This window comes from Gallus gallus, chromosome 17, assembly GCF_016699485.2.
Source record: "Gallus gallus isolate bGalGal1 chromosome 17, bGalGal1.mat.broiler.GRCg7b, whole genome shotgun sequence".
Lineage (NCBI taxonomy): Eukaryota > Metazoa > Chordata > Aves > Galliformes > Phasianidae > Gallus > Gallus gallus.
Window position 1 is genome coordinate 10,411,510 of NC_052548.1, and position 21,457 is coordinate 10,432,966.

The following is a 21,457-nucleotide window of genomic DNA, read 5'->3' on the forward strand; positions in this document are numbered from 1 at the left end:
CCATGGAATTATATGGAATTATAGTTTTAAATGAAGGTGACAGGTTTAAAAGGTGCATTTTAGTGCAAAGTAAATGCTGTGCTCTCTCGGGGCTGGGCAGCTGGCCGGACGGGTCTGTGCTGTGCAGGTTGCTCAGACACCGGGCAGAGCCTGGGCAGGAGCGCGGCTGTCCCTGAGCGGGGCTGCGGTGGTGCTGCCACTCGGAGCTGCCAGGCACAGGCGCTGCAGCTGGGGGGCTGCCGGGCCCTGGGACCTGTGGAGGGAGCCCAGCAGCATCCTCCTGCACAGGTGTAAGGAGGTTAATTGGGCTGGGATGTACATGTCTGCATCACATCTTTAATGGAAATGTTGATTCGGGAAGCCACAGCTCTAGTGATTTCTATACAACTGTAATTATTTTTAAACTTTGTTTTCGGCATTGTTGATGACAGCTTGGCACCGCGCCTGCATGACCTGATTAAACTTACAGATTGTCAGCCTTGATCTATAGGATGCAGAGGAGAATGCTGACTGAGCATCACTTTGGAAATTCTCGATTTAAAACAGAAATTAGATTTAGAGTATTGTTTCTAATAGTGCAGTGGAGGAGCACTGGTGAGTCCAAACACACCGGGTGCCCCAGTGGTGACAGCAGCTTGTTCCCTGTTCTGTACAGGGCAGCCCAGGCCCCGTTCCTGCCCTGTGCCACATTATGCTGCCCTGTGCCTGCTGCCACCTCCTCAGCGCTGCTTCCCACGTGGCTGTTGCCTCAATTCTGCCCCATTTCCTCTTTCCTTTGGGAGCTTTCAGCACTCCACTTATGTGGAGCCAGAGACCACTGCAGCCATGTGCCTCGTGCCAGCGGATCCGCAGCTCCTCCTGAGCCACTGGGGTTGAAGCAGAAGACCTTTCGTTGGCCCTTTGTGCCAACATTTGAACTTGCAGGAGTAGAATCCAGTTGGGCAAGTCTCAGTTGGAGGAGGAGTGCAGTGCTCAGATCCGTTTGGAAGGAAACAAGCAGAAAATTTGTATTTTGCAATAAATATTGTACTTACATTTATCGCGTGGTCTTGCGTCAAAACAACGTAATGTATAGGGATAATACCAGCCTTGTGTCAACTGAGATACACCTTGGAAAACAGTCGGAAGGTGTATGCGTCTGTACTCATGTGGATACTCTTAATACTTACAATGAAGTGTTCAAATATTCGGCAGAGTCCTTTAAAAGCTGGAGGAAGACACTCTGGCTCTTTATGGGAACTGGTGGGGTTCTGTAGGATGCTGGGAGCCCACGGCGTTGGTCTGCGCTGCACTCCATGGGTGCTCCAACAAGGACAGGGCTGGGCAGGGCGGATGCAAGAATTACTGACGTTGTTTTCTCTTCTCTTTTTTTCTGCCCAAGGTTTGAGCATCCGAGGAGCCCAGGAGGAAGACCCTCCCGATCCCCAGCTAATGAGACTAGACAATATGCTTCTGGCAGAAGGAGTCTCAGGTCCGGAGAAAGGTGGGGGATCGGCGGCAGCAGCTGCAGCCGCAGCAGCCTCTGGAGGGTCTTCAGATAACTCTATTGAACACTCAGATTACAGAGCCAAATTGACCCAGATCAGACAAATCTATCACACAGAGCTGGAGAAATATGAACAGGTCAGACATCAGCCTCTCAGTTGCTTGTGTCCCCACTGCTGCCCTTGCACCTCCGCTTGCCAGTGGCCGGCGCCCAGGGCTCCGGTGGCTCCCCCTGTTCCGGCTGCCTGTGCTGCCTGCGAGGGCCGCAGGGCGCATGTTTGCATGCCCAAGTGTTCTCTGTTGTCTGTAACCACATAAAGTAGCACCAGAGCCAGTATTCCCCCTTGTAGAGCCAGCCCCAGATGGAACAGGCTGTGTGTGCCCCCGGGTGGCTCAGGAGACACAGCATGGCCACGGGGCTGGGTGCAGTGTGTGTTGTGTGCGTGCTGCTGACCACCCACAGGGGTGGGGAGGCTCTGGTTTCTCAGTGAACAACTGCACTGGAGCACAGGGAGTGGGAAGTGTGGCTCTATGAGACCTTCAACCCTCACAAGCTTCTGGTGGTGCTTTTGTTTTCCGCTCCCAGCGGTGTCCTGACAAAGCTGACAAACCCTGAGCCTACCAGCTCAGTGAACTCAATCAGTGGTGGTTTCCTGAGCAGAGTAGGGGAAGCCCTGCCCTTGCCCCTGCCTGTCACAGCACAGTGTCGCTCTGAACAGGCCCAAACCACAAACAAGATGAGGAGTGGCAATAAAATCTCTTGGAGCTGTGTGAGCAGAGAACCATGTGCCATGAGGCTCCGGCTGCCTTCCCACAGCTTCCCCGTTTTGCTGTGCAGGGCCAGGTGCCTCTGTGCCAATCTTTCCTCCCTCAAGTGACCCCATTCCACCCTAAAGACACCAGTGTCCTGTGGGGCCCCTTCAGCTCTCACACAGTGGTGCCCAGTGTACAGCCTGCAGCCTGACATGAGAATGGCTGCCAGAAGAACGAGCGCCTTCCAGCAGGAGTGTCTGCTGCAACCACGGGGACGCAGGCTGGAAACAGATCTGGGGCTGAAGCAAATGCAGGTCGGTGCTTACAGCTGTTTCCTGGCACGTCTCCTTTGCCTCTAATAAGTTTAATGATGTGGGGGAAGCAGTAGCATTTTTAGCCCTGTAGCTCCATTTACAAAGGTTTCAACTGAAATGTCACAGCCATCCGTCCACACCACGGGGAACTTTGGAGGATGCTCAAGTGCTGCTAGGAGAGAGAGAGAGGTGAAGCTGCCCTGAAACATGTACGCTTCCCCCGTTGATCCTGACACCCAGCAGCGTCTGCTCTACAGAAATATGGTAATTTCCCAGCCCTGCAGCAAACTGTCTCCTGCTCGCCTGTCTCAGAGCAGCGCCTGTCTCAGCAGTGGAGGGCTGGGGCTCAGCGTTGCTGTGCGCCTGCAGCTGGGCTGCTGCCACAGAGCAGGGCCACCCCGCACCCAGCAGGGCAGCTCCCGCAGCACTCTCCTGCACAACCCACACCGAGTCCTTCCTGAAGACACTCCGCAGACAGAGTTTGATGCTGACGTTTGTTGCCAGCTAGGGGAATGTGCTTGGAAAAAAAAGAAAGGAAAATGGAAAGTGTGTCATGCCATCACACAGCTCTCCCCTCGCTGTGTGCCAGGAGAGATGGTCGTACACAGGCAGCTCCTTCCATAATTTACAGCTGCTATAATAGAGATGACATATTGAAAGCTATCTTCTATAATTACACTGAAATACATTTTTTTGCTGTAGGCAAAAGTACTGTAAGGGTCCCAGGCCTCCTGGAGCAGCTGGGAACCTGCTTTCTGAGTTCACAGATGTCTTCTGGATTCACCCCAAATTGGGGTGAAGTGTGGCTGCTGGGAAGACACCACCACCCCCTCCAAGCGCTGTGGCACCGTGCGGCTGCGGATTGTCTGGGGCTGTTCCTTCTCTTTTCCTCTTGCTCGCCTTGATGAAGTGTTAAGGCTCGCAGAAGCATCCTCCACTCCTACAAGGTTTCTGAGCAGGTTAACAAGGCCATCACTTATAACCTGACATTATTAATAATGTCTCAGGCACCAAGCAGGGGCCTGAAAAATAGCACTGAAAGAGGGATCAAGTAGCTCGGACGTTATAAATAAACAAGAGAAAACAAGACAGAGCATCGGCAGCATCTGAACATGCTTCCACTCGGCTGTGCTGCAGGAACATCACAGATGGGAGATGCTGGAGAAAGAAATTAAAAGCACGCCCTTTGCACAGATGTAACCAAATGAGGGCTTGTCCGGCAATTTAAGTAGACTCAGGGAGAGATTTTTGCTTCTTCAGCTTCAAAACAGTTGATTTTTTATATCTGTGGAGAAATACTTTTCATAGAATAGAAATGCTTGAAAACACTTCTAAGTAACAGTTACCATTTGAATAGTAATTTGAAAATGAATTCCCTGGACCCGCAAATAGCAGCCATGATGCTGAGCTGCATGCCTGAAGCATTTCTCTAGTGCCAGAGACTTCCATTCAGCAGCACTGCCCAGGCAGCCTCAGCCCCCTACCCCTCAGGAGGGCCGTAGCTGCACTCAGGTGCGTCCTTCACCTCTGTGCATTGCTGACCAGGTGACCAAAGCTGGTCTTTTTGTCAGCGGTCAGATGGCCAAAGCAGAGGTTGGCTCAGGGTTCCCGCAGCGCACAGCCAGCGTGCGGCAGGGGCTGACGGCTCCTGGCACAGCGAGGCTGACACACTGGGCACCCCATGTCAGAGCTGCAGTGCTGCATGTGCCGGGTCTGCCTTTGTGTAGGACCGACCTGCAGTGGGACGGGGAGAAGGAGGGCACCCGGAGCAGCCCCTGCTCTGTGCCAGACGCGCAGCCTGGAGGGGTTGGGGCAGGATCCTTGTTTTTGGCGTGAGTGGAGACAGTGGGCAGCGGGAATGGGTGCTCTGTGGCACCTCGGGTAGCATTAAGCATCCAACGAGAAAGGAGGAAAAATCCACAAATGGCAAATGCAGATCAGACACCTGCACCTGGTGATACCTGCACCTGGAGTTCAGACTGTGGTGGGAAGCCCGGGGCACTGTGGCTGCAGCACCCAGCGCTCTGTGCTGCCCTGGTGGGGCACCCGCACTGCCCCCAGCCAGGCGCCGCCTCCCAGCGGTGTGGTGGGGAGGTAAATCAGCCCATAATTTGCTTTCAGTAGTGTAAAGAAAAAAAATCACTTTGCCTGAAGTGTATGCATCTTTCTTAAGGGTGTACCCAGATTTTAATTATCTAAATGTAAATACTTAACGAATTTTACTTAGAGTAATGAGCTAAAGTGCACACTACATAAATGAGATGTTCTAATTAATCATGTATGAACTACTGGTTTAAAGAAAAGCTATGTGAATTCTGCAAATGTTGGGCTATTGCCAAATTGCTAATCAGCATTTGCATTCATAGATGGCTTCACTTAATAAGTTGTGAGACGTTCAGCAAATGTTATAGGAAATTATGAGTTTTTAGATGCATAAACTTTTCACTTTTAACTCTTTCCCTCACACCAGCTATTGAAATGCAGGAGAATCACTGAACACGTACTCATAAGACAGATCATGGAATGATAGAATGGCTTAGGTTGGAAGGGACCTTAAACATCATAGAGCTCCAACCCTCCTGTCACGGGCAGGGTTGCCAACCACTAGAGATTGTAATGCTGTTTTTAACCTTGGCTTTAGGAGAAAAAGCTGAGCTGGAATCAGGTTGATACCTAACCCACGTGATCATACGTTGGATGCTCAGAGTGAAGCCCGTCAGCCTTGTTTGGAAGTGACTGCAGCTCTGCAGTGCACAAGGAGGGCTCCTTGTGCAACCACTGTGTGCCCGCCTTGGCCTCTGAGGAGCGCTGGTGGGGCTGAGTGCAGTGTGCCCTTGGCCCGGTCCCCACTGCGCTCCAACTCTCTGCCAGCAAACCTGGGGCTGCACCGCCATGCTCCAAGCAGGCAGCAGGCCCGGGGTTTGTTTTCAAAAGAGATAAAGGAGACATAAATCAGCATAGTTTGTGGCAGCTTGCAGCCTGCGTGGGGGGAAGCTGGGATGCCATCATGACAGCCACTTGGTCACGCAGAGGCTCAGATCAGCAGAGCCTAGTGATGATGCAGCCTGCAGAAGTTTATATCATCATGTCCTTTCGCCCGCATAGTCTGGGGCTGGTGATGGATGGCTGCTACAGCCTCCCCTCCCCAGCGCCTGGCTGCGCTGTGAGGCCAGGCTGGGCACAGCCAGGCTGTGACGCCATGTGCGGGAGGGGGCTGCACAGGGCTGCTCCAAAGGATTTAAATTCCCCAACCTTCTGTGGGGAGTCAAACCCTCCTGTGCTGCCTGCATTCAGCGTGCCCCTGGAAGTGCTGGCTACTGGCAGATTCTGCTCATGCATCTGAGCATGCGCTGGCACTGCTCACAACTGCCCCCAACCACTTACTGGTACCTTCCAGATCCCACTCCCCATCTACTGGCTGGGGCACTGGGCACTGCTTGCTTCATGGATAGGAAGGGATAAGGGCAAGGAGGAACCATGCCAGTGCTGACTGCTGCCAGCTGCATGCAATCTGCTCCCACGGCTGTGCGTGGGGATGGGGCTGTGTGAGGGTTTGCATGCTTGTTGGGCGGCACAAAGCAATTTCTAAGCCTCTCCTTCCTTCCTTTGCAGGCATGTAATGAATTTACTACACATGTGATGAACCTGCTCAGAGAACAGAGCCGAACGCGTCCCATTTCTCCTAAGGAGATTGAAAGGATGGTGGGCATCATTCATCGAAAATTCAGCTCCATCCAGATGCAGCTCAAGCAAAGTACTTGTGAAGCAGTCATGATTTTAAGGTCGAGGTTCCTTGATGCCAGGTAAGGCTGAAATGACTGCTTCTGCTTTTCTGGGGTGGAGGGGCTTCTGCTGGCATTGTTTCTGCAGAGCACTGTTCCGTCACTGCAGTTAATTTAAGTGGCTGCAGGTACCAGCATCTCCCAACATAGGGCTATAACCAGTCCCACAACACAGCCAGGTTACCTGGGAGCAATGTGCCACAGCCTGAGGCTGGCTCTGAGTTAGCAGCTGCCTGCACCTCAGGTAAGAAAAGGTGTTCATGCTTCCAAAGGCCAGATCTGCTGACCCCTGTACCAACAAGCTGTCATTTGAGTAGGGTAGATAGTGGCTAAAGAGGGGCTAACAGCCTGATTTGCTGGGGTGCCCCAAGAAGGTGGGATACTGCCCCAGCACTGTCCCTACCACAGGAGCCTGGCAGCTGGCTGAGCCCTGCAGTGCAGGGAGAGCCCATGTGGAGCCTGCAGTTATCAGCCAGTGCCTGCTTCACACCTGAAAGCTGTGAGGAGCTAAACAAGAGCAAAATAATTTTATTAACAAGGAGGTCACTGGCAGGTGTGGCAAATTAGGGTAATTACAAACAGTTGGAGGAAATGTCTATGGAGAGCTCCAGTAACTGCAAAAGGTAAAGCTTACAGATGCACGTTTTAAAGTGATTTCTTTAAAAAGAAGGAAGGTAAATAAGGCAAAATGAGCGGAAGCACAGTAATGAGATAAATGCAGCTCTAGGGAGATTCTGCTTGCTCCAGGATATGGCGTTGTTAGCAGCGCTGCGATACTCCTGGAAGAGAGCACTGGGGATTGCTGCTCAGCTGCCTGCTGGCCCGCAGCACTGCTGGTGATTGCAACTCAGCCTGGAGGGAAAGGAGCTCTGACAGAATGTCTAACTGGAGACTCTGTGAGGAGCTCTCAGGGTGGCAAGCAGCGTGTCCCAGCGTGGAAGAAAGTAGCTGTGCAGGTGCTGCTGCCATGGCCCTCAGGGTGGGCAGGCCGTGGCGTGCACCTCAGGAAGTGCCTCAGTACTGTGGCCTGTGCTGCCCTCAGCAGTGTGTGCGGGCCAGTTGGCTCCCTGGGTGCTGGATGGGGATGTGGCATGCAGGCGGCCCTGCTATGCCCACCCCAGCAGCCCTTTATGGGAGCCCTGGCTGAACGGGTGAGGGGAAGGGGCTTAGTGATGCTGTTGTCAGCAGTGGAGATGTAGCTGTGGAGCAGGCAACGTGCTCTTTTGGGCTGAGGCTGGGCGCTGCCCGGCTCCATGCCTGCTCTTGCCTCATCTCCTGCTCTGCTGCCCCAGGTCTCAACCTGCGCTGTGTGGGAGTTGTCTGTGTGTCCCTGGGAGGAAGGCCCCCGTGCAGGCTGGGTGACATTGGAGGCAGCACTCAGACCTGGCAGGGTCAGAGCCGCAGCCCTCAGCACAGTGGTGGTGGAGCCGGGGGTGTGGAGGTGGCTGTGTGCTGTCCTGCTGGAGCTCTGTTGGTGTTGGAACAGCCGTTGTTTTCTTTTCTCATTTCAGAAGGAAAAGACGCAACTTCAGTAAACAAGCCACAGAAATACTGAATGAGTATTTTTACTCCCACCTCAGTAACCCTTACCCCAGTGAAGAAGCCAAAGAAGAGCTGGCAAAGAAGTGCAGCATCACAGTATCGCAGGTAGGCAGCAGGGGGAGCGCGACCCCATTCCCCCACCGCTCCCTGGCCGAGCTGCCCCTGCCCCGGCTCAGGGTGGGCTCCGGCAGGGGCTGCACATGCAGGCAGTCTGTGCTCTGTGCCCTGTCGTGATCCTTTTGGCTCCCTCGCTGACCGTGAGTGGATCTGGGGCTCAGCAGAGAAACAGGGCATGGCTGAACGCTGCAGCCTGGCATCGTGCGGCAGGCAGCTGGGCTGGTTGGGCTGAGCTGTCTGTGTGCAGTGGCTGAAATAAAATAAAAAATGTGGAAACGGCAGCATTCTGCTTGACGTCGGATTTCTCCGTGCAGTCCAGGCTCTTCGTAGCTGAGCCTTATTGTCTATTATGAATTTGTTTCAACTTTCCATTATTTCAGGGAAACCCAGTTTATCGACAAACATATAATCTATAGATCAGAATTTCTTTGGTTAGTTGACATCGTATGCAGCCTCTCAATATTACTGAAGTTACACGAGTGGTTTCTTTGTAGCAAAAATGAATCAGGAAGATTGACTCCTTTTATCTTGTATAACAGATGTTACTGTAAAGTTAATGGAAGAAAAACAGCATCTCTCTAATTAGAGGGGCTTAATTCCATTGGCTGAGGCTGTTTTCTGTACAGGCCAAAATATGCGTACAGCGCTGAGCTGGGTCCTCACTGCAGCGTTCAGGCTGATGGCACCAACAGGCCAAACATTCATTCAGTGTTTCCTTCACCACTTTAAAAAGCAAAATAACATGTTGCATTTCTTGTGGCCTGCGTACTTGACAGAAAGCCAGAATAATCCCACAGCAAATCTGGCACACACAGCTTGGGAAAGGTTGCTCTTGGATGGCAGCAGGGGAAGTTCACCGGCAGTGTCCGTGATCTCCAGCTGTCCCATTGCGGGGCTGCATGCCATCTCCTCCCAGCTCCGTCAGCTCTGCTTATCAATATTTCAGGTCCTTTAGAGGAACAACGCCTGCGGCGAGTGTGTTAACTATTAATGATTGCAGGCTTCGGTATTGGCATTATTAGCAGCACAACCTTTAGCTTTATAATTAAGACTTGAGTTGAGATTTACTTTATAAGTCTCCATTGAATCCATGAAAAATTCAGGCTCTTTATTGAAGACTTTCAGATGAAATCTGTGAGAAAGGCCACTCAGCTCCCCAAAATCTGATCTTACTTAATTAACTTTGAATGGGCTACCAGAAGTACAAACTCTAGCACAACTGTCCTCTGCTGTGAAAGAGGCCAGCAGAGATATGTTTGTGCCACGCTTGCTTCTCAGCACACAGCATGTCCTGCACTCCTGCTGGATGGGAAGTTTGTGTGCCCAGTGAAGGTAAGGGGTGGAGGTGGGAGCAGTTTCTCTCAGTCCACTTACAACTGGCTGTGGTGATGTTCCATGTGCCATGGAATTTTCATTTTTCCTCTTGGAGAATGCTCAGTGTGAGAAGGAAGCAAGTGTTGCTCTGCTGAGCCTGCTACGTGGGCAGAAAATGGTACTCGTGGCCCAAAGTGCCCCCTTTGGGAGGCTTGGCACGGAACTTGCTTGCTCTCAAGTTTCTCCTTTGTCACTGCTAGCATCACACGAGTAACTCTGGGCAACTCTGCCAGCCCACAGGTATCACTGCAGCTCTCCCAAATGCCTGGAGTCAGCCAAGCAGCTGCAGAGCACAGGAGGACCTGTGCAGCTTGGTCCACAGCCGGGTCTCATTGCTGGTTTCAGTCATTTTGGCACAATATGGCTTATTGTCGTTCCTCCAGTAAGTGGTGTTTGAAAAATCCCCCCACATGAGCCAAGGTGGCTTGCTGTGTAGTTAGGAGAGCCAACATCATCAACATGAAGTTGGAGAACACAGAAATCGGCTCTGCTGGCACAACGTAATCAGGGAAAACACACACACTGTGCTGGAGAGCACAGCTGAAGAGATGTTTTGTGTCCAGCCAGGAGCCAGAGAGCTGTGCCTGGCAGAGGAGGAGTTAGTGATCCTGGAGAGTGGGCAGATAAAAAGCTAGACCTAGATAAGACTGAGGAGGCTGAAGGAAATGAGATGGAGCATTTGGGAAGCCATAACTGATCGCTTCTAGTGCTAATAGATCTGATTGCTTTCTTAATTGGCTGTTTGATGAGATTTAATGTATATGTTGTAGAATGAAATAAAAGGCAGGCAGATGGTCCAAAAGAGCAGCAGCAGTCAGCTTGTAATGTGAATATAGGTTTGCCTCTTTAATATTTGATATGAGCATGAATTAGTTGTTCCCTGAATCCATTAGGAAGCCTGGGTGAGTGATGGAAGTACCTGCATTGCCTCCTCTGTACCACTCTGCACATCCTGAGCTTTGAAGGGCGACATTTCCCAACCTAAGAGTAAGGACAGCATTAACCACAAAGTGTTGACAACATCTGCCTGAGGTGCAGATCTGGGGCAATGGCTGAAGCTTCAATCAGGCAAGGAGAGCATGAATGGCTGGAAGAAATCCCCGATGATGGGAAGGCCAGAACACTGGGCAGTGTATCACCTAATGGGAGAGGAGCCTGCAGTGAGAGGGGGTGTGCCTCTGATCAGCTGGTTACTTGAATTCCTGATAGATCTGCTTTCACCACTAGAAAATGTGAATGCTGTGGTTATCTTGCTCTTTGAGTTTTCTGAGGCATTTCCAAAGGCCGTATGGCAAGGCTGCAGGATTAGTTGATATTTACTAGGTCAAACTAGGCTGAAGTTGTCTTTCTTTGTACTGAAAAATGTATACATTTTTGAGGCCATCTAGCAGAAAAGCTCTGAGCATGCACTGTAAAATAGCACAGTGCATGCTGCCCTAGTGCTTGGCAGCAAAAGTCAGAGGATGCAATCCAGAAATCAGGGGTAAATTGAGCAGTCATTTAAAATACTGGCAGGAGTAGCATCACCTGGGATGAGCGATGGCATCCAAGCGAGTGACTGAGCTACGCCTTGCAAGGGTTTTTATGAAAAATCTCTAAGCAGATCTATTTCCAGTCCTGACCTGGAGTCCCTCCGACACTGCCTTGCCTGGCGCTGTGCCCGAGCTGCCTCCCTGGATACAGAGGCCCCGGAGGTGCAAAGGGCTGAGAAATGAGAAGTGGAGAAAAATCTAGCTGTTGGCTTTGGAAACTCCTGGAGGTTTCTGTTTGTGTTTGATGAAGAAGCTTGGTCCTTTTTCTATCTGATCTGGGCTTCCCATGCAGCCACTCCTAACGATGATCCAGTACTAACCTGTACTGTCAGTGTCTGAGGAACGCTGGGGGCAGAGTCATGGCGGAATATTTTCTCCCTCAAACACTTAATTAGTGAGAATTTTGGATCAGCCTCCCCCCCAATTAAGCAGCTGACTGGAAGCCTTGCTGCCAAGGCACTTCACTGAGCTGCGAAGAAACTTGTCTGATGGAATCATTCAGTAGGGGATGGGAGATGGATGGTTTTAGTTTTGGTCCCAGTGTTTAAAATACTGTGCAGAGAAGGTGCTTCAAGAAAAGCATAAAGACAAACTATTTATTAAGATGAACACCTCACGCAATTTCATTTTAAGAGTATGGAAAAGGTAATTCTAGGGAAAAAAATGTTCTTAACAGAACATTGTTGGCTGTAATTTAGAACCACCCCATCGGCACGTGTTTGTGGGAGATAAACTGTATCATCTGTTCTCTCTGCACCGTGGCTGCGAGGCTGATGTTTTATACTTTTGCAGATGAGTCTCTCTCAGGGTGTCATGAACAACTATCAGTCTATCATATGAGCTATAGAAAGGGCAGAGTCGCTGCTGAAAGCATGTCAGTGGATTACAGCAATAACATTTTTCACTGCTTCAAACAGAAGAAGAATACGCTTGACAAGGGAGTGTATTTAAAATCTTTTTTAAAAGAATGCAAAAGCTGATTTTCAGCATCTCTCGCAGCCCTGCTTCTTCTGCTCTGTTTGTTTTGGTAAGCACACTGGCGTGGAGAGCTGCAGATTTATAGGCTCTTATCCTTGACTTCATTTGGAAGCAAGAAAAAAAAGATGCAAGCTTAAATAAATAGTTTGCAGATGTAAAATTGTTAGCGTTAGAACGTGTACCGTAATCGTACTGTGCTTGTTTGCAGGGGTTTTTTTTTTCTGCTTTGTGTCATTTGATTAGGTACAGAATATAAACAGTGCTACAAACCCTTGGAAACACAATGGAAAAATTTCTGTGATCCATAAATATTTAGTTCACTCCTTTCAGCAGCGATGTTCTCGTGTCAGCCGGTTCTCTGCAGAACGGGGCCTGATTTGGCCCACGAGCGCAGCCGGGGCAGACACAAAAGGCAGGCATGTCCCATCCCAAACCCCTCCATAGGCGTCAGGACAGTTTAAGTAATAATTTATGGTCTTTTCATTAAACATTGCAATTAATGTGATAAATAAGTACAACAGTATTGTTTGAAATGTAGTGTACAATTAAGCCCAAGTAATAAATTGACCTTCATGATCAGGAGTAGAAGGATGGTTGTTTGTTTGTTTCTTTTTTATTTTTAATGTGAACACATTGATAGTTTGTTTTAATGAAGAGTGTGTCATGAAGCAGCTCATGATGGAGACAACTTCCATTTTTAGGGTGAGCCCGTAGTGCTGTGAAGAGCCAGGGCGCAGTGGGGCTGGGAGCAGGGCACGGCAGCCCCTCCGGGTGCCCTGGGCAGCCTGGTGCCATGGGTGTGCTGGGTGCCGGGGCAGGGCGGGCTGCAGGGAGCCAGCAGGGCTTTGTGGTGATGTGGCCCATCCTGCCCGAGCCGTGCCCCAGCCCAGCCCTGTCCTGCCACCTGTGCTGGCCGTGCAGTGGTGGATGTGTGGCGTGGAACGCTGAGCCCTGCGGCCGGGGAGCAAAGGGCCCTTGGCTGTGCTGTCCTTCCTGGGGGGGCACCTCCCAGGCCGGTGTGTGCAGTGTGTGCTTTGGTCTCAGGAATAGTTTAACATTTCTGGATGTTCATTTAGATGTGGTATACGGGTTAAACATAACGTACGATTGCTGCTCCTCTCATTGCTTCCAATTAAACCTTGCTTGTTAGTTTAACCTCTAGGTAATCCCATCAAACAATTGATGTCAAGGAAACACTGCCCACAGTGGCTCTGGATGAGTGGCCATTAATTTTAATTGCCTTGATATTAAAGATTAAGAAGTATTGGGACTAGCAGAATGGAAACGATCTGATGTCAAGCAAATCCACTCGATGAGGCTTCCCCAGGCTGCTGGTGATATTAAAATTTTACTGTGAGAATTAAATAAACCTTTATTAGTGATGGCTGTTGTTTGATTGGTCCATGGGTGTGCATAAACAGAGGGATCTCGTGCACATCCGTGGACGATAGTTGATGTACAGAGATTCCTCAATTATGAAACTGTTAATAAAGCATAATCTGATTGTCCACAATAATTATTTGCTAGGTTTCATTAATGCATTATTGCTTCTCTGACTGACAAGATAAATATTAAGTGCAATATACAGAATAGAGTACAGTAGATGCAGTACTATCTAGGGAAGGGAATGTATAAGGTGCACATCTTGAATTACAGTTAAAAGCTGGACGCTTTTCATTAATTGTGTTAAGAGCTATAGCTACCTAAAGCACAGGTCCTGCGGGCTTTGCTGGGTGCTGCGCTGCACTCCTGGGCTTTCAAAGGAGCTGCAGAGCTCTGCGGTGCTGGTGGGATAAGGGAGCAGCCCACCATCACCATGTGCCATGCAGTGGGGCTTTGGTCCCTCACTACAGGGCACAACTAATTACCACTTGTGTTATTACCAGTCCCCTCCCCTCTACCTCTGTCTCATTACAGATGCTTTTTTGTCTGGGCAGCTTTGGCTGTTGCCTGTGTTACGAACTGCGGCTGTTGTTTAGCTTTGTTGTAGTGCTGAAGTTAAACAAAGGCGCTGAGAAACCATTGCAGGATTTTTCTGAACTGCTCCAGCCATGACCTCTGTGCGGGTTAATGGCCAGCGCCCTGCCAGCCACCCTGGTTTCAGTACAGTATCTTCAAAGGGAGATGACAAAGTGACTTTTCAGCCATTATTGATTTATATGATTCCTTTCATTTCCAGCCGACCAAACACAGCTCTAGGTGCGTGTTGCCAAGGTTGTTCTGGCCCCCAAATAAAGAACAATGTGAAGCACTGCCTGTGTGCTCTGGCTCAGCCAGCAGGCACCTCAGTCCGTGTGGCAGCTCTGCAGTCTCGCATTGCCCTCATGGACAGATGGCAATACTGATGGGAGACAGCAAGCTCCAGGGTATGTGTTGTTGCTCCTTGGGCATCAGTTTGCCAGTGGACAAGCAGAACCAGATCAGACACATACCCATACACATATTTAACTGATCCATGATTGCTGCCCGGGTGCCTGGCAGGCGTGGGCTGGGGCTGAGGCGCTGGGGTTAACTGGATCCAATACAATTATTCGGAGTGCTTTGTTGTGTCAGACACTTTGTGTCCTTCACTCAGCCCCTCCTCTCCCCAACACAGGTCTCCAACTGGTTTGGCAATAAGAGAATTAGGTACAAGAAGAACATTGGGAAGTTCCAGGAAGAAGCCAATCTTTATGCAGCGAAGACGGCTGTGACTGCAGCGCATGCCGTGGCCGCAGCCGTCCAGAACAACCAGACCAACTCCCCCACCACGCCAAACTCTGGTGCGTACCCACGCGTGTTGGGGCAGCCTGCAGTGAGCTCAGCAAGGCTGAGCAGCTCCCTGGCAGCGCTGCCTGGAGAGTGGGTTCGGCACTGCAGGCCGAGGGGACTGAGCTGCAGCTCCCACCACGGGTCTGCCTCGCTCTCACTGCTGGCAGCATCTTCGCTTCTGTCAATATTTTAAGTGTTCTCTGAGTCCATGAAAGTAACAGAAAATAAAGGGAGGCAGAATTCTCAAGCCTGTGTTTGTAGAACTGTTGTATTTATTGTTGAAATAAGAACATAAAAACAAAGGGATATTTTAGCATGCACTAATTAAAATTTAAACTGTGTTGCTTGACAAGGGGTTGATATTGTATATAAAAGTCTAGGGATGCAGCTTTTTTTCCAGGCTCTAACCACGTGTTCTTTTATAGTGTTTAAGAACTGTCTTGCTAGTGCGCTGTTGACATTTTGCAAATCTAAGCATTAAGTTAGCAGAGGGGGCATCTAAAGAGGAAGTCACTTTGGGGCTCCAGAGGCAAAGGTTTCTACAAAGCATAGATGTGTTTGGCACTATTTACAGCCAAGTTTTGCCGCAGCATAGTTGTAGACAACTTTTTAAGGGTGTAAAGATCCATGGGGAAAAAAAAAAAAAAAAAAAGCCTTTAATCAAAGGAAAGTAAGAGGAAGGTTCCTCCTCTGTTGATAGTAGATCAACTAATTAGAAACTACCAGGTACTTGTGTTTGAAGGAGATATTAAACACAGGTTCAAAGTTAGTTTTTTGGAGTGTTTCGCAATAGCATTTTAGGATGAGGTGATCCACCAGAGGAATGCACCTGGCACTGATATGTGCTGTGTGTGCAGTGCTCTCCCAGCAGTAAGGCTGCCCGGGCTCTGATGGGTGTCCCCGTTTCCCTGGCACGGTTTTGCTGTGCCCCACTCAGCGCCATGGGGAGAAGCCACGCAGGTCCTCACGCTGCACGGGCGTCCCGCCAGGCTGGCCTTGCCCTGCTGTGGGTCAGGAGTGTGGTTTCTGTTGGGCGCTGCCTTTCCTTCTTGTTTCCTTTCTTCTTCTCCTTCCCCTGCCCTGAGGTCTTTGGGGTTATATATTTGTAGCTCTCTGTTATTCAGCTACCTAACTCTTTCCTTTCCAGGTTCTTCTGGTTCTTTTAACCTCCCAAATTCTGGGGACATGTTCATGAACATGCAGAGTCTGAATGGGGATTCTTACCAGGGGTCCCAAGTCGGAGCCAATGTGCAGTCACAGGTAGGAGAAATGCCCCACAGTAGGGCCTTTCTAGCAGGGTAGGGTTTGGGCTAAAAATTCCACCTTACTCTGGCTCTATTAAATGGTCTGTGCCTCGCTGCAGAGTGGAGGCTGCATATTTCCGAACGTGACCTATTCTTACCCCGGCACTGAATTTCACAAATATGAAGGAAAGAGTGATTTTTTCTGATTGAAACTTGAAGCTTTGTGAATGCATTCGGCTCTGGCTTGAGCTCATGGAATGGGATTGGGTGCATCTGACCTCCATGGACACTGTAAATCCAGTGAATTTTCTTTCTTTTTTCCTTTTCTTTTTTTCTCCCACCCCCCCCCCCCCCCCTTTTTTTTCCCCTTAATGTCTTTGTTTCATTTATTGGACAGACCTTTATTTGTGTATTCATTTGAATGTCAGAACACATTGAACTGAGCTATTAAAATACAAGTTATTCTCAGTCCCTTTTCCAGTCCTTTCACACAGGGCTTTATATGCTCCATAATCTTTTCCCATACATACAAACACGTCCAAACATATGAGTATGCACAGCGCTTTGCTGCAGACACTTAAGAAGGACCTGCGGGATGCACTGCTGTGAGGAAGTTATTGTTTGACTGGTGTGAGAAGCAGAGATGTATGGCTTTTAACATGCAAGGATTTGTTGAAATTCTGCCAGTCACTCTTGATTGATAAATTTGTCTTTCATAGAAGATGCTAAACCCTTTTGGCTCACATAATTCAAAGTGTTGGCTATTGTAAGTGATGATGTTTTAATAGATTTGGAATGATGAATTTTGTTTCCTCTTACTTTAAGGTGGATACCCTGCGTCATGTTATCAATCAGACGGGAGGATACAGTGATGGCTTGGGAGGAAATTCACTGTACAGTCCACATAATTTAAATGTGAGTACCCAGGGGAGCAGCAGCTGGGAGAGCCATAAGCATGGTGTCGGGTAAATGCAGTCATTAATACATGCATTAATTACTCTTGCGATAACATGTTTGAACATTGCATCTTTGGAGATGAACGGCAAAATGGCCCTTGATATGGCTGTGAGTCTTGGTCATGCAGGAAGAGAGAACATTCCTAGAGCCCTCACTATAAGCAATTCGAATTTTTATATTTTTCAGCCTTATGAGTTAAAAAGTAATAGCCTTGGAGAGAAGGCTCTTGTTCTTTGCAGAGATGGTCAGATAACTGCTTGTATTTGTTATTGCCTGCAATCAGACATCAGGACTGCTCTTTTGATATACTTTTAGCCATTTCAAGGGTGCACATTTTTCCTGTGTTTGAGAAGTAATTTTGGCCGTGTTACTTGAAAGAGAGTAGTAAGTCTGGCAAAGAGATGCTAGTGAATTGAGGGATGTTAGGCTGGGTTGTGCTGGGTGCTGTACGTCCCAGCCCTCACTGTGGCTGCCAGGATCGGTTGGTGCTCAGAGCCTTGCCGGCCAGGCCCAAAAAGGAATGCTTTTGTTTTACTAAATGTTTCCTATTTGCTTACCAGGCGGCTTCCATTTGTTTTCCTTTTTGTTCACAAAGTTGAAAATGACCACAGAGGGAGCGCCGTCCGGGCAGTGCCTCTCCCAGCCCAGGGCAGCTCTGTGCCCACCGCCCGCTGCTGTCTCGGTGCCCGTGGTGCTGCAGCTCAGGGCGGTGCGCGGAGCATCGCTGGGAAAGGCTCAGCCACGGGGATGTGAGCTTTTCCTCTTTGAGGGTTTCCACTTGCCACGAGAGTAAATATTAATGATTTAAAATGTGATTGAAGATGTTCAATTGTAAAGGGAAAAAAGTACCATTAAATACTCAAATCTTTTACATTTGAAACGTCAAATCTTTCTTTTTGGGTTTATAAATAACTCATAATAACCCACAACAAACCATATAAAAAGCCTTTTAGTTGCATTTCTCCTTTTTCATTTAAGTGTTTTGAAATGCTTCAGAGAATTTGCGATATCCTTATCAACATGATAAAATATGAAACTGTGATTGCCTGCAGCATTTTACAGACATGAATTCCATCTTCACTGATGAGGCCTGATAAGGCGCTGTTGTATAATACAGTGCATAATCTCAAACCACCAGAGTAAGGATTAATTTATTTGAAAAAAAGAATGCTTGCTGACAACCTCTCCTCCAGCTGCCAGGCCGAGTAAAAATATTGTACATTTGTTGTTTATAAATTTGGATAAAAGAGGAATGATGTTTACTTCAGATGGAATATCTTTAGACTCATATCTGCACAAGAGTTTTTCTTTCTCTAAGTAGATTTTCATATCTTTAAAAAATAAAAAAAAGCAGAGGTACCTCTGCACGCTGTGTGCATTGCCAGCCCCTGTCTGAGCAGCTGAGCATCTTAAAACCATGTGGTGAGGCTTCAGCCTTAATGCGATTGCAGGTCGGTATTGCCATTAATTTTACTTAAGGGAGCACAAACTCAAACCTTAGAATTTGTCACGATAAGGGCTTCTCTGTTTGCTGTTTTTCATCTGCACAGCAGACAATTACCAGGCTGTGCGCTTGTCCTGGCGGTGCTGAGCGGTGCCGCAGCGCGGTCCGGGGCTCAGCGTTAGCACAGGGCAGCCCCTGGGCCCGGCCAGGCGGAGCGGCCCCACGAAGGCTGCGGGGTGCCGGGGGGGGGCAGCCGCCCCGTCACTTCCACTCAGCCTCCCCCCACTCACGAGCCCCGTGCCGCCCTCCTCCTGACTGACACCAAAATATGTAGCGACAAGCTGTCTGCCACAGCAGAAATCTGATCAGACATTGATTTCAGCAATTGCCTCTACGGGCCGAGACATAAGGCAAATTTGTTTCTGAGCACTGCTATTGCTGATGCAGGTCTAATGCGGGGAGGGCCGGCGGCGAGCGGGCGCAGGGAACGGCAGCCCATGTGGGGCTGTGCTTCGGGTAATTGGCAGAGGGATCGAGGGCCCCTTCCTGCCCTGCCTGCACCGCTCTGTGGGCTCAGAGGGACCCGGATTCCAGCACAGAGAAAGGCAACTCCCAGCTTTGGAGCTGAGAGGAGAGAATGCGTTAAGCACTGCTGCCCCTGAGCCATTTTCTCAGGAAAAATAACCCGAAGCATCGGCTGAAGGGATGCGCTTCGTTAGCGTGAGAGTGGAGATGCAGAAATCCCAGCACTGCTGTTGTGGTCAGCACCTGGCTGTAGGACGCCCGCTGTAGGACGCTCCCATCAAAGCACCTCACACACAGCACGTGTGGTTTTCTCCTCACAAATTCTGCAACCAGAGGGAGTTTAGGATAAGCTCTTTCCCAGAGCATCTCCCCCCAGCTTTGGCCTTGCCACTTTGTTACTTTCAGTGCATGATATAATTAATATGTGTAATTGCATCAATTGAATTGTTTTTCCCTTTTCAGGCTAATGGAGGCTGGCAGGACGCAACTACTCCATCTTCTGTGACTTCCCCTACAGAAGGGCCGGGAAGTGTGCACTCTGATACCTCTAACTAATCTCCTAGCAACACTTTTTCCCTGAGCTGAGATGCCTTCATCAGCGCAGTCAGAGTCGCAGGAGAAAAAGGAAAGAATTTTTTTGTAGCCAACCACCTACAGCTTTACTGTAAAACCTTGTCTTACTAGAAAACTTGGTAAATCTGTTTTTTAAAGGTATCATAATCATTTGTATTTATACTTAAAACACACAATGTTAAAAAGCACTTTATCCAATTGGGCCAAGATTTAGCATTGTTTGTAGCCCTGTTACTATTTTATCATAATTTATTATCGGCGATTTTAACAGTGTCGGTCTAACAGTTGCCAATTACTTGGCCTTAAGGGTAAAAGTACAGTACAAGCTTAACCTCAAGAGCAAGAGCGGGCACAAAGGAACAGCTCACCTGAATCTCAACTGCGTGCATATTTTCGTGGGAAGTCAAAATGAGTTACAGACTTGGGTTGCGTTTAGCCTTTTCATCTCTCTTACAGAGTTGGAATAAAGAGGTCTGCTTGGTTATTTCGGTTAACAGCGGTTGTGTTTAAGAATCCTTATTCGTCACATTTTTGTTGTGATCTGTTGCTTTGTAAGTTAGGTTGGGTACCAGGAGCATCTTTCCTTGCTGACCGCCAGGACCCCCCGCCTGCTCTCTGTATTTCGGCAATGGACTCAGAGTGTTCTTAAGAGGTGAAGATATTGCTGCTTCTTTCAGTGAGCCACCAGCTGGGTTTTACAGTACGAGTAGGTGCTGCGCGGCTGCCGAGATCGGTTACTTCTTCTGGGCAGCCAAACAAACACACAGAAAACAAAAAGGAAAAGCGAAGGAAAAAGCACCATTATATGGATTGTTGTACATAGTGTAGCAAAAGAGTATTTATACATCTCACCAATCAAAACACAGCTTTATTACCTCATGCGAACTCATACGAACCAATAGACTTTCAACATGTTCTGTAGCTTAGAGTGCTCACTTACTACCTCTGAACGATACTCACGCTGTAGTTTGTCTCTTTCTTATCTTTTTGCATCTTGTAATTAACTCTTTGTTTCCCTCATAAATTGTAATGTACATTGTAATCTTTTAAAAGAATCAGGGTTGCGTTTGCAACTTTTAAAAGAGCTGAAGTGGAAACATTGGGTCTTAGGTTTAACAGAACAGTGAAACTTGTAAATACTGAGAAACATTTTGAATGTTGTTCATCTTGTTACTAATCCACGCAAAAAATACAACTAATTGTAATGCATACAGACTTCAGTATCAGTACTGTATATTCACCCTGTGTAACAGGGGGCCCTTTCTTTCTCTCTTTTGTATTGTATGCGATTCTGAAACTGATTGAGTCATGAAAATAATTTGTGGCAGTGATTCTAATGTATTAAAACGTTTCGTGTTACTTTCTAACTGGATTACACCCTGGATTGAGAAGTCTTCCTCGTGGTAGTTATATGTAGTTTCAAACATGAATAAACTTTTTGCTTTCATGATCAAATATCGACGTAATTTCTTCCAGCTCAGTTTAAGTCAGACCTCAGCGGAGCCAACTGCAGAGGTGCAGCTGCCATTGCAGGAGTTCGGCTCTCGTCTCAGGGTGGCAGCCGCGCCGGGCAGAGCAGCGCTCGGGAGGAGCGCGGTGGCAGTGAGCTGTGCTGGGGCTCAGAGCCCCGACCTCCACCTGCGTGCTGTGCTGTGCTGTGCTGTGCTGTGCTGTGCTGTGCGGAGGGCCGAGAGGGGGCTGCGGAGAGGGGCAGTCCTGGAGATGCACTTAAAGATCGCCGTCGCATTCACTCTTAATTACTGTTTTATTTAACATTGACTTTGAAACTACAACCTCAGCTAGTAAGTGTAACCTGATTATAAAAATATTTTTCTTTATTAAAAAAACTTTTTTGGAAGGGCATATATATATAAATGCTAATTTTAAGTCTTTTTAATAAAGTAAAGGTCAATAACAGGTAATAGCCTATTTACCATATCTCAAGGAAATTGACTCACAGGAAATCAAATTAACGTTAATCACTTGCAGCAAATGGTCTCTGATAGATAGAACTCCTTACTCCTTTGGTAGCAGCAGCAGGAGGGCTGCCCGTCCCCGCTGTGCTCGTCGTGCTTCCTCCCCAGCA

General features: G+C 48.6%; 1 protein-coding gene across 8 annotated transcripts in view; it reads left to right on the forward strand.

Moving 5' to 3' along the window:
- Positions 1-20,826, forward strand: part of PBX3 (PBX homeobox 3) — a 97,598-nt gene extending 76,772 nt beyond the window's left edge. For 4 of the 8 annotated variants that reach the window (NM_001397668.1, NM_001397670.1, NM_001397671.1 and 1 more), the window contains exons 3-9: positions 1,382-1,623; positions 6,165-6,355; positions 7,846-7,981; positions 14,474-14,639; positions 15,776-15,888; positions 16,698-16,787; positions 19,261-20,826. In NM_001397668.1, the coding sequence (NP_001384597.1) occupies positions 1,382-1,623; positions 6,165-6,355; positions 7,846-7,981; positions 14,474-14,639; positions 15,776-15,888; positions 16,698-16,787; positions 19,261-19,353 (1,031 nt within the window). In that variant the 3' untranslated portion in view covers positions 19,354-20,826. Of the gene's footprint in view, positions 1-1,381; positions 1,624-6,164; positions 6,356-7,845; positions 7,982-14,473; positions 14,640-15,775; positions 15,889-16,697; positions 16,793-19,260 lie in introns of those variants that run through there. The other 4 variants (NM_001397673.1, NM_001397674.1, NM_001397672.1 and 1 more) reach the window with 2 other exon arrangements.
- The last annotated feature ends 631 nt before the right edge of the window (positions 20,827-21,457 follow it).